We start from the raw sequence: 12,745 nt of genomic DNA, 5'->3' as shown, positions 1-12,745 counted from the left end.
GTTTACTTCTTTGATATGCAACATGAAGCACAGTGATATTGGCCTGATCAGCTGTATACCCACAGTTGAATGGCACTCCAGATGTTATGGGCTAACTGTTTGTATTGACCCGAAATTCGTATGTTGAAGCCCTAACCCCCAGTGTGGCTGTATTTGGAGACGGGGCCTCTAAGGCAGTATTATAAATACGGTGAAATGAGGTCATAAGGGTGGAGCCCTGATCCGATAGGATTAGTGTTCTTGTAAGAAGAGACACTAGAGAGCTCGCTCTCTCCCCGCTTTCCATATTTGGAAGAAAGGCCGTGCCAGGACACAGGGAGAAGGCGGCCGTCTGCAAGCCAGGGAGAGAGCCCTCCCCAGAACCCACCATGCTGGCACCCTGATCTCAGACTTCCAGCCCCCAGAACTGTGAGAAATCAATGCCTGCTGTTTAACCCGTCCATCCTGGTATTTTGTTACATCAGCCCAAGCAGACAGATACCCCGGATCAAAAAAAAAATGTAATCTTTATGGTCACAAGAAATAAAGTTCACTTCAACTTATGTAGGTATTTCTGTTGCAGACGAGTACAACAGAGTAGTTAATAAAAGGCTTAAAAACATCAAATACGTAACACCGAGATAAAATTCTGCAGGGAAAAAGAAAGGAAACGCAAGTCCCCGGGCAAAGGGGCGTACGATTTCTAACCATAAAAGAGCTTGTTCGCGTACTTCTGAGCATGTTTGGTGGCGAATGTCATGTTGCAGTCATATTTGGGACCCAGAGGGCACGTTTAAACCGTGATGAAATGGTCTCGTATTAGAACGTCCAGGATGATGGTAATTAGTGGGAAACCGCATCTTTTGCAACGATCTAAACTTACGACGGAGACTGTCAGGCGGCTCCAGTCCGGGCCCTTGACCACTTCTCTTTCTGCCGTTTATGGAGCGAGGGAAAGCGCGGGCCAGGACACCCGGGGCAGCGCCGGGACTCGTGTGTCACGGCACAGGGGGAGGCCAGGGCCCACCCAACGCAGCAAAGGGGCCCTGGCGCAAAGGGACTTGGACCCTCTTTCTAAACAGGGACCGCATCCACGCAGCATTCATACAAAATTTTCAGTGGCTCAAGTTGGAACTGAAAAGGCAACAGGAAGGCGAGTCAGCAGCTCGGCCCCCGAGGGACGCTCTTGGCCACCGCCAGAAAGCTGCCCTGACCGCACGGAGGAGCGCCCCTCGCCCCACCCAGTGAACAGGCCGTCACGGACGCCAACCTTCGATTTTTTTTAAAGGTTTATTATTTCAATAGTGAATCATTTTGAAAAGATGATAAAATTCATTTCTCTTCCAGTCGAGAAGGGACAACAGGCGCTTGCCCCGGGACCCAGGAGCGCGGGGCAGAGGGGGAGCCCACCCCAGGGCAGACACCCTGCCGACGGGCCCCCGAGGCCTCCCTGCCTCCACGCTGGCACCTAAAATCCGAGGGACCCTGGGCCGGGGGCAGCTCGGGGCTCAGCTTGCTGCCACGCCAGCCAGGGAGTGGCCGGCTCAGTGTACAGGACTGTGTCAGCTTAGGCTGGAGGAAAAGGGCCTCTGACATCCAAACCCAGTGCCTGTGCGGACCTCAGGGCACCCCAGGTCCCGCGAGAGGGTGTGGAGACCGGGGAAGCAGCTGCCCCGGGCATCCCGGGCCCAGGCAGGCAGGAAAACCGTGGCCAGAGCTCGCTCAGTGCCAGGCCCCTGCCCGCCTGGCTTTGGCACCGCGAGGCTGCTGCCCAGCCTGGGCCTCCAGGACAGCGCCCGGCCCCGGAGTGAGAGGCCCGTGCCGGAGGGCGAGCTGCCAGGCCAGGGCTGCAGGGTTTTGTCCTGACGGGAAGGGAGACCCCAAGAGGTGGCAGGAGTCGTCAAGAGCCCGGGCCCAGCGGCTAACGGCCAGGCTCACCCAAGGGAGGGACGCAACGCCCGCAGCGCCCGTGGTCAGGCTGGGGGTCACATGGAAAGAAGGTTCCAGTACAGTGCTTGTTGATGAGCGCCTCTCCCCGAGTCCCGTCAGCAGCAGCTCCGTCCCTGAGCGTGTCCGCCAACGCCTGTGCACGTGTGTGCGCGCAGGCGCGGCCACCGCCGGGGCTCAGGCTCGGGGGCTGGCGGGCTGCCCGTGGAGAGAGTCCTGCAGGAGCGGGGTGCAGGGGCTGGGGGGCTGCTCCGGCCCGGCGGCCAGGCTCGGCCGGCTCCCGCCATCCTTGGGACCCTGCGGAGGAAGGCGAAGCTGGGTTACCAAGCCCCGGCCCGAGCCCGCCCCAGCCCCCCACCCAACCGCCCGCCACGAAACCCCCCTCTAGCAAGGCACAGAGAGGGGAGGGGAGGCTGGAGTGACTACAGACTTCCGGAATGTTGCTGCAGAGGGCCTCCTCGTCTCACCAGCCGCCACCTGGCCCTGCCCCACCCTCTTTACAGATGGGGAAACTGAGGCCCAAATACAGTGAGGCGCACAGCGAGAGGAGGGCCCGTGTGCAGGCACACTGCGAGCACGGAGAAGCTGGAAACGGCCTGGTGTCGGGGACAGCGGGATGCGTTTGTAAACAACAGTCGCAGCAGGGTTCTCAGCCTGGACAGTGCCACGAACACAGCGGCAGGAAGGCGGCCACAGTGCGCTGCGTACAGGGACAGCAGGACGCCATCTAGCAACACTCCTAAGAATCACCTACCGCCGTGGAGGCAGAGCACAGGTTCGCCGGGAAAACCCACATACTGAACTCCTGGCAATGGCGGCCCGGGTCGGGGGTGTTGGGGGTAGGGACAGGGACGTTAACAATTCGTAACATTAACGATCGCTAACATTTGCTGAGTCTGGTGAGAGAGAACTCACGTGATACTGTAACTTACCTAGTTTTACATTTTTAAAACTTTCTCCGGTCAAAACAATCAAAAAATAAAGACGGCGATGATGGTAAGAGTGTGGGGCACCTCTCTGTCCCCTAGCTCCCCGCCTCCCTCTGAAGAACAGAGGCTCCTCGCCCCAGCAGCTGCGGCCGGAACCCCAAACCCCCGGGCTGGCTTCACCACGGGGTGGTGGGATCGAGCCCCAACTCTGCGCAGACAGCGGGCAGGGGGTGGGGGATGCCCGGCTCCCCTCGCTCTGGGACAGATCTGAGGCTTCCGGCACCCAGCCAGGCCGAGGGAGACCAGCCCCCCCACACCACGCCCTCCGCCACACACAGGCAGCATGTGGCACCCGGGGCAGCCAGGAACTCAGCAATGTGGGCCTAAGAGCCATGACTTGACAACGTCTCACTCAAAAGTCAAAAGGGGAAACGACCCCCAGGCTGTAAAAGGACCCCCCCCAGTCTTTCCCAAGAAAGATACATGTAACAACCCCCCAAGGAGCAATAACAGGAAGCAGATTCTTGCTCCTCCTCCAATCTATTATTGTTTGATTGTGGACAAAGGACTTGGAGTGGGAGAAAGATCAATAAGACGCTAAGAAAGGTCCAGGAATATTTCCCTGAAGGGCTGCCCTGCACAGTTGTCCAGGCTGTTCACTGCACAAGGGCACCTAGCTGAGGGGCTACAAACGAGCCAACATGCTGTTTTCCAAGTCCTCTGCCCTAGGCAGGCCTCATCTGCCCAGAGGAGCTCTTTTCCTTATCCATATAAAAGTACCCTTGCATGCTAGCACCTCCTTTTCCCAAGTAAGGCGGCCCCTTAGGGCCACCCCCAAACCCAGGTACAGGGCAGGTGTGGGGCCTCCCCCAGGGACCCAGGCCTGAGACTCAGGACAGGATTCAGCCTGGGGCAGAGGCTGCCGCTGGCCACTTTCCAGGTGCAGGTCCCCAAGCTGAAGCCAGCACCATTAGAGGACACTGCATTTTCCAAACGCACATGACTAGGGGCGGTGGGGGTCCTCTGGGCCGGGGCTCAGGCTGCCTTCCGGAAAGCAGGGCAGCAGAATCTCTTTAAGTCAAGCACTTGTCTAACAACCTGAAAATTGGATTCTAACGGCAAAATAAAGAGGAGGCCCCAGTTTTGTTTGGGGGGCACGTGAGGGAGGTGCAGCGCGGGGCTCTGGCCATAGCGCCATCTGTGCCAAAAGTGAACAACCCCCGTCTGCACCGCTGAGGACCCCTGCCGCACGGAGGATACCAAGCAAGTGCGTGCAGAAGGGCGTCCCGGCCGGAAGGAGGCCAATTGTGCGCAACAGAAAGGTGACCTGGGGGAATCCTTGGCAGAGGGAGGGAAGAGGGCCCAGCTAGGACCCCCGGCCCCCAACCTGGGGACCCTGTCCTCAGGGGGACACTCTCTTAAGGCTCCGCCCCGGCGTGGTCAGACCCTGTCCCCGACTGCCCTGGAGCCTGGCTGGGGTGTGGCCGTCACCCCTCCCGCCTGCAGGGCCGGCCCTGAACCCGCCCACACGCCCCCGCCCCTTGGCACCTTCTGTCTTACTTCCTCTCCCAGCGCCCGCCGCTGAAGCGGACTGGAGACAGCCACTGGCCCCGAAAAGCGGGGCTGCTGTGTCACGCCCTTGCGATGTGGCGCCCAAGAAAGCTAGTTAAACCCCAGCGGGCCCAGCCCCTGCAGCTCTCGAGGGCAGAAACTAAAATAACAGCTATTTTCAGAGGCCCAACTATAGAGTGACCCACCCCTGCCCAACCCCAAATTGTAGGGCCTGCAGCCCTGTCACCTCCCCGGGCAGAGGGACACCACCCCTGGCCACAGTTCTCACAAGACCGTAGCCCTCCAGGAACCCGGCCAAGGAAACGGAGAACCGCCAAAGGCACTAGCCTCGTTCTCCCACAGGTAGGGTGCCAGATAAAATCAGGGTGCCCAGCTGAACGTGAGTTTCAGGTAAACAACGAACAGGCTCTCAGGATAAGCACGCCCATAATTGCGTGGGAAACACTTACATTGCTTACCTGAAATCCATCATTAACTGGGCATCTTCCTGTTGTTTCTTGTTCGTGTTCAATCCAGCAACCCTACCCTCAGGTCCAGTCCTAGATATACAGTTGGTGCTCAACTGATGCCTAAATTCTTTGTTCTTGGTCCGTCACCCCAGATTTGGACCAACATTTCTCACACATGTTTCTACACCAGAATCCCCTTAGGGGTCATTAAAACACACATCCTTGGGCCCCACCACCGTCCATGCCAGGGGGCCAGAGGCTGCCCAGGGACCCGCATCCCTGCAAACTTCCCCGGGGGAGTCCACTGCACACGGGGTTTCAGAAGCAGTTGGCCTAAACCTTGACCCTGCCTTTCTAACGTGACCTTGCAAACAGGACACCAGCCCACGGCCCACGAGTCGCCCTCCGGGATCAAAGACGGTGCTCTTCACTGGGGACATAGGAAGGTGGTTTTTCCAAAAGCAAGATCCACAAATATGCATTCTCAGTCTGTAGACACTCCAGGCGAAGTGAGGCCGAAAGAACGTGTGGGACCCCCGTGCTCGAAGCTGCCAGCGTTCTACGTGCTACGGGAGGCGGGCGGGGTGGGGCGGCGCGGCGTTACCTGGTACCCACCTACAGCCTTGCTTCCTGCAGCACAGCGCCCTTGGGAGCTGGTGTCATCAGGGATTCAGAATAGGCCTGAATGGCCTCCTTATCCTTTGAGCCCTTTTTACTACTACTCCAAAATAAATAGCACTTCTCCTAGAAGATAACCAAGCTAGTTTATAGTTGACGTTGAAGCCACACAGCAAAGCTTTTACGAGCGTCTTCGATTTTCAAAAAGCAAAGAGGAAACTGGCAAGGTGCAGAATCGGAGAGTCCGGCAACCCTTAGGGAGAGCGGTGGGCTGAGATCTGGGGGAGCAGGCGCCCTGGACAGAAACGCAGCATCTTCGGGAAGCACGCTCGGAAGGGCAGGCAAGCCACGCTTAAAGGGTTCACCCACGTGAAACCTCAGGCCACAGAGGAGGAGTGAGCGGGGTGGCTGGGCCCCGGCGGGCAGAGTCAGTGGACGGAACGTTGTAAATCGACCAGGAACAAACAGATTTTTCTATTAAAACGTGTGATTTTTTTTTCCTTTAAAGAATGACTTGAGAAGAAAAATTTCTCTGAAGTTAAAATACGCTGAGTTTGCCAGCAGGAGAGTTTTTTAAAAAAATCAGGACAAATATATAAAAACAAGGAAGGCCTAACCTTGCTAAGTCAAAGAATACATAGTGGCATAAATTATAATCACTTGGCCTCCAAGGACACCCGCAGGGAGGAGCCTCCGCCGCACCGTCCGCAGGAACGACAGTGTTCCTACTGGATTTGGGTGACACTGACTGGGGGCTGACACAGGGAAGGGGACCCTCGCCACCTTCACATTCTGCGCTTCCGGATCCCCTTCCCCGTCCCCTTCTGACGGACGACTAGGAGAGAGACAGAAAGGGACGGAGGGGCCAGGCTGTCTTGGCCTCCTACGGCCCAGCCCCTCACAGCCGGTCCCCAGGGACCCCCTCATGCGGCTGTGTGTGCCTCACTAGCAGGCACCTTGGTGAGGCTCTGCCCGGGGGAGACAGTCGCAGGCTGGGAGCGTGGCTTCAGGATGCATAACCAGTCAAGAAACCGTAGCAAGTTCCCTTTTGCTCCCTGGAATCACAGCAACAGAGGAGGGGGCGCCCCTGAGGGCTGGTCAGACCCAGTGGTCATCTGGGGCTCAAACACGAAAGGCAGTGATGTGTCAAGAGCTGGTGGCCCCTGGCCACCTCGCACAGCGGCAACACATGCCCCAGAGGACAGGGAATTTGGAAGTTGGGTTCCAGGTCCAAAAGCCCAGGTGCAGAGCCTAGAATTACCACCCAGCAAGCAAGCAAGCACGCAGCTTCCTCCAAGGAGGCGAGAAAGAGACAAAGCGAGAGAGCAGGGGCCGAAGACGACCCAAAGGCCAGCAGCGCAGCTGGGCACCCTAAGGTCCCATGGAAGGCCTCGGCCTGTGGCCCCAGGATGACTCAGGTGGGGGCCACCTCCTGAGTGGGTGGCTTTCTGGTTCATGCATTCAAAAACGGCCTTTCCTGCCTTCCTGCCAGTGGGTGGCGTCCCCTCCCCCGCCCCTCGAGCTCTGTGGTCGCAGCTCTCTTGTCATCCTGTGACTAGAGTATTAACAATTCACTTAAAGGTCTTAAAGGGCTGTCTTGCCCCGGTCCCAGACTTCATGTTCTGGTCATTTCCGTATCCCCTGACCTGTGCACAGCGCCTCACAAAACGCAAGTCGCTTGGCAAAGGCGTGCCAGTGAATGCCATGAATGAATGAACGGCCCCAGACAAAGAAGGGGTCTATGTTGTCGCCCCTCTTCTTGCTGCTCCAGAAGGTTGGACGCCCAGGGCTGCAGCTGCCCGTTTTAGTTGCCCTCCTGCTATCAGCTCCCACTTTGAGCTCACCTGGGCCTCCTCACTGGTCACCTGCCCCCCTCCCAACGGAGGGCCTATTCGCCACGCGGCAGCTCCTCTCTTTAAAAGCCTCCAACGGCTTCCCAGAATCAGTTCCAAGCTGCTCATCCTGTGTCACAGGGCCTGGTGTGACCTGCCCTGACCCCTCTCAGATGCCACCTCCTACCTCTCTCTCCTCCTACTCCTCTCCAGCCACCCTGGCCCTGCCTGACCCTCCAATGGGCCTCACCTGTCCCTGCCACGGGGCCTTTGCACTGGCTGTTCTGTGAAACATTCTTTTTGTGGCTCTGTGCTGAGTGTCCCCCTGGCATTCCCATTCCAGCTTACACTCTACCTCTTCAGAGGGGCCTTTCCTACACTCTACCTGCACCTGTTTCCAGCCCCCACCCCCGCACATGCACGTCCAGTCTGGGAGACACACACAGCTGCTGAGCCCCTGAAATAGGGCCAGTCCACATCGAGACCTGCTGTGAGTGTACAACACACGCTGGCTCTCCAAGACTTAATTTGAAAAAAAGAGAATGCAAAAATATTTATATCTTTCATACTGACTACATGTCAAAATGATAATATTTTGGATATATTTGGGTTAAATAAAATTTAGGATCAAAATTAACCTCACCTGTTTCTTTTGACTGTGGCCATCAGAAAATTCAAACTTGAAATCTCAGGTGGTTCACGTTGTTTCCATTTGACGCCAGGGCTCTAGCCCATCACGTTTCTATCGTGTTTATCATCAGGGAAATTATCTTTCCTGCTTGTTTACTTGGTTTTCGTCTGTCTCCCAGACTGGAAAGCCAGCCCCCTCGCTCCCCCAGAGTAGGATCTCGCCTGTTGTATGCTGGCACCTGACGGAGCCTGGCATCTCGGGCATCGCCGCCCAAAGGATCCAAGTGCCAGGCTTCACGACCCAAAACCCACCTGCACCCCTCCGAGGGAGGGCCCCAGGCCTTCCAGAACAAGCAGAGCAGCGGCAACGCGGGGTGCAGAGATGCGAGGGTGCAGGGCCGGTGCCCGCAGAGACGCGGGCTCCGGGAGGACGGCGCGGGGGGTCCGACCCGAGGCCCCAGCCCCCAGCCACCCGGGCCCGCCTGGCCACCACCTACCTGGCTCCGGACCTGGTAGACGACGGGGATGAGCAGCAGCGCGCAGCCCAGGCCGAGGAGCACGTACTGCGCATAGTGAAGCACCTTGGGCATCAGCACCAGCTGCCTGTAGAAGGCGTTCAGCGGCTCGCCCTCCATGGCCCCGCTCTGGGGAGGCAGAACGACACGCGCGTGAGCCGGGGCCGCGGGCCCAGAGGACAGCTGCCCCCTACAACACCGTCCTCCGGAACCCTCTCACTCCTTCCGCTCCCATCCCGGGACACATGGCGAGACTACATTTCCCAGACTCCCTTGCAGGTGGGCAGGGCCGTGTGATCGCGTCCTGACCAATGGGAGGCAAGTCTGGCCCATAAACCCCTCCCATATGATGCTCCATCCCTCTCCCCACCAATGAATGGAGCCGAAGCCTGAGCATCTCCGGGAGGGCGGGGCCGCCAGACAGGAAGCGTCCTGGCGCCCCGAGTGACAGCGTGGAGCGGAGCTCCGCCTCCCGCCGACCCGCGGCGGACGGGGCTGGGATGGGTGGGAACTTGGGGCTCCCAGGCTGTCCTAGCCGTTAGCTCACTCTGATTCGAAACGAGGTAGCCGATAAAAAATAAATGCAGTCAATAAAATAAAATGAGCTATGCCAGAAGAAATTCTGAAAAGCCGGGAGAGGAGAAGGTTCAAGGGAAAGCGGACCCCTTGAGACCAACTTCCCCCTCCCGGGAGAGGTCACACCCACGAACAAAACGGTTCACGCCCGGAGCCACCTCACACTGCTGCTGTCTTCCCGTCTGAAGGGCTCCCTCCGACTCACTGGCACAATTGACACAGGTGCCTGGGCAGAGTGAAGTTTCCGGTACGTTGTTCACCGTCCCCCGGGCCCAGACCCCCGCCTCACATGCCCACCTGGGCCCCCCACGAGGGGACCCGACACCACCGCGACCGAACGCGGCCCTACCTCTCCAAACCACAGCAGCGGCAGGACCACCGGCTCGATGCTCCCCGTTTGTCTGGAATTAAGCAAGGCATGCAGGTGAGAGGATTTGCCAGTGTTTGCATCACGCAGCTTTGGACACTCGGGGGTCAGGAGGGGTTTGATGTTGCAATGAAGGTATCACCTCCCTTTCCACGGTCTCAGTTAGCCCTGCACAGTCCAGTAAGACACTGTGAGGCACAGAGACCACATTCACAACCTTCATGACAGTATATTATTATAATTGTTTTGTTATTTGTTATTATTCTTAATTGTTTACTATGCCTAATTTATAAATTAAACCATCATGGATATACATGTAGAGAATAAAATAATACATACTGTATAGGGTTTGGTACTATCCCCGGTTTCAGGTGTCTACCGGGGGTCTTGGAACGTACCCCTTGCCGTACTGTACTTGACTGGTGTGGGCTGAGGGCATGGGTGTTTTGATGCTGCTGGAAGGAATCTCCCCTGGCAAGGAGCAACTTGACAGTCTGACAATAATGTTTTAAAATTAAAAACTCACATCTCCTATATGGCAGAGACCAGTGACCTAGCCAAGGTCCATTCGTTCCTTTTGGAAACAAAATCCCAATTTTATCTGGGATGGCAGTGTACCCAGTTAAAAGACTCTATCTCAGCCTCTCATGCAGGGAGTGTGGACAGTGTGACAATGTTCTGGTGAAAGAAATGTTAGCAGAAGCGTTATGTGGGATAGCTGGGAAGGTGAGGCTGCTTTAAAAGGAACTTTCACAGCTGGGAAGTGAACCCTTTTTCCCTTCTCTCTTTCAGATGCTTGGAAGGCAGATGCAATGGCTGGAGCTCCAGCAACCATTTGAGTAAGAGGTGATCTCAAGGATGGAAGCAACGTGCTACAAAAACGGAACAGAAGGATGGAACTTGGACCACGGATGTCTTTGGGGAACTGCCACACTGGGACTGTCTGCCTCCAGACATCTTCTAAAAGAAGATTTAAAAAATAACAATAAACCTTGGTCCCATTCGAGCCACAACTGTTGTGTTTTCTGTTCTATGCAGCCAAACCTAACTCCACCAATATACGTTCATGACCCAGCAATTAGGCTCTTCAGAAACTGCCCAGGAGAAGTTCACACATGTGTACAAAGAGGCACAAAGATGTTCAGTGTTGCTTGGAATAGCAAAAACAAATGGAAAAACCAAAAAGAAAGCCTATATATTCTCTATGGCAACATATATATTTGCATATATGTAAATGTAAATAAGTAGGAAAACGCCTAAAGGAATGTTCACCAAACCGCTGATGGTGGCCACCACTGGGGAATGGGGGTGTCATCGGAAGCTCTATTTATTTTTTCCATCAGGCATATATGTTCATATTACCTGTGAAATTAAAACTTACATGTCCAGTTTAAAAGATAATATAATCCAAGAGGGGGAGTTAACGTTACCTGGAGAAGCCGGAAAACCACTACCTCATCCAGGTGATCAAGTTCAACATCACCAGTGATTTAGTAATATTGACAGAATGTACCCCTCGATATGATGCGCTGACAATGCAAATTTATATCCCAAAAACCCACAACCCCAGTCTAATCCTGAGAAAAATGTCAGACAAATCCCAGCAGAGGGGCATCCCACAGACTACCTAACCAGTCCTCCCGAGCGTCAAGGCCATCGGAAACGAGACAACAAACGTTCACAGCCAAGAGGAGCCTGAGAAGACGTGACAACTAAAGGTGACATCTGTGAAAACGTGAAAACGTCCCCTTCCGTGGCACAGGCGACCGTGCAGGTGTGATTAAGTCAGGGCTCTGGAGCTGGAGAAGGCAGGGAACGGATTCTCCCCCACAGCCTCCCAAAGGAACACAGTCCTGCATCCTGCTGACACTTTGATTTGAGCCCAGTAAGACTCATTTTGAACTTCCGACCTCCAGAACTGTAAGATAATTTTACAAGGACGCCACTACGTGTGTGGTGAATTCGTGACGGCAGCAATGGGAAACTGGCACCCAGCATGGAGCGGGGGCCCCCCGCCGCGTGAGCCACCTCCACGTGCGGTGCTCGGCCTGCTCACCCGCCCGCACCTGGCTCTGCCCTGGCCTCGCTCCTCTCAGACGCCCTCCAGGCTCGGCCGGTGAGAATCAGACACCCTGCTCCGGCATCCAGAGCCTCTCGCATCTGGCTTCTCACACCCCAGCCACACTCCTCCCTGCCCCCGCCTGCTTGGCACTCAAGCCAAACTGAAGTACACAGAGCTGGTCCCCACGTGCCCTTGGCAGGGCAGATCTAGCCCGAACCCCGCTTCCTCGTCTCACCCCAAACCCCGACCCTGCCACTGCTCCCAAGAACGCCCATGTCTGGGCTTCCCCAGGGGACTCACGGGTAACCAGGCTTGGTCGCAACTTCCCACCCCCAACAGGACCCCCCACACAACAGGTGCCCGGCAATGAAGGCCGTGCAGGGCGGAGGTTAACAGCACACACTCTGCAGCCCAGCTGCCCGGGTTCCAACCCCACCCCGTCCCACTGCCAGGGGAAGAGTTCAAGGCACAGGTCTCCTCAGACAGGCTGCGGGCGAGGGCAGCCCTTGGCTGGCATCTGGGAACTCAGATTTCGGGAGGGTTCCCACCGTTCCCTAACTGATAAGAGTGGCTCGTTGTGTCTAAACTGTTTGTACAAATAACGGGTTTACGTTGAACACCCAGCTTCCTTCTGAGAGTCTGGAATTTGGGTGCCTGCCAGGCAGAAGTGGCTACATAATCAGCCCCCGACACAAACCCTGGGCGCTGAGTCTCTAACTGGCTTCTCTGGTAGACGACACTTCACGTGGATTGTCACAACTCGTTGCTGGAGGAACTAAGCACATCCCATGACTCCCCTAGGAGGAGACTCTGGAAGCTCGAGCCTCGTTTCCTCTGGACTTGGCCCAGTTCCCCTTCCCCTTTGCTGACTTTGCTGTGGATCCTTTCGCTGTAATAAATCATAGCCGTGAGCATGACCACGTGCTGAGTCCTGTGAATCTTCCCAGCAAACTATCGAGCCTGGGGTGGGCTTGGGGGCCCCTGACACGGCCCCTTACTAGCTGTGTGCCCAAGCGCATGCTACTTAGCCTCTCTGTGCGTCTTCTGTAAAACAGGGATTGTAACATAGCTCCTCCCAGGGCTCCAGGGAGGACGAAATGCAATGATATCAGTAAAGTGCTTAAAAAACTACCCAACACGGAAAAGCACTTGGTACGTTTGTTATTGTTATTGTTGGTAAACACCAGCGAACAAATGGACACACAAATATTCTATAACTTCACCATCTGGATTAAAGGAAGGCAGAGCAGTACCAAGGGGAGATGGAAC

General features: G+C 56.1%; 1 protein-coding gene across 1 annotated transcript in view; it reads right to left on the bottom strand.

Moving 5' to 3' along the window:
- Positions 1 to 1,281: 1,281 nt before the first annotated feature.
- SCARB1 (scavenger receptor class B, member 1) overlaps positions 1,282 to 12,745 on the bottom strand; it is a 79,689-nt gene continuing 68,225 nt past the window's right edge. The window contains exons 10-12 of the mRNA XM_012663402.1: positions 9,397 to 9,448; positions 8,454 to 8,600; positions 1,282 to 2,223 (exon numbers count right to left, since the gene is read on the bottom strand). Of these exons, the coding sequence (XP_012518856.1) occupies positions 2,104 to 2,223; positions 8,454 to 8,600; positions 9,397 to 9,448 (319 nt within the window). The 3' untranslated portion in view covers positions 1,282 to 2,103. The remainder of the gene's footprint in view (positions 2,224 to 8,453; positions 8,601 to 9,396; positions 9,449 to 12,745) is intronic.

The sequence above is a fragment of the Propithecus coquereli genome, unplaced genomic scaffold (genome assembly GCF_000956105.1).
Source record: "Propithecus coquereli isolate 6110/MARCELLA unplaced genomic scaffold, Pcoq_1.0 Scaffold81, whole genome shotgun sequence".
NCBI classification, from domain to species: domain Eukaryota; kingdom Metazoa; phylum Chordata; class Mammalia; order Primates; family Indriidae; genus Propithecus; species Propithecus coquereli.
Note: the sequence above shows the minus strand (reverse complement) of the source record. Positions and strands in the feature narration are given on the sequence as shown.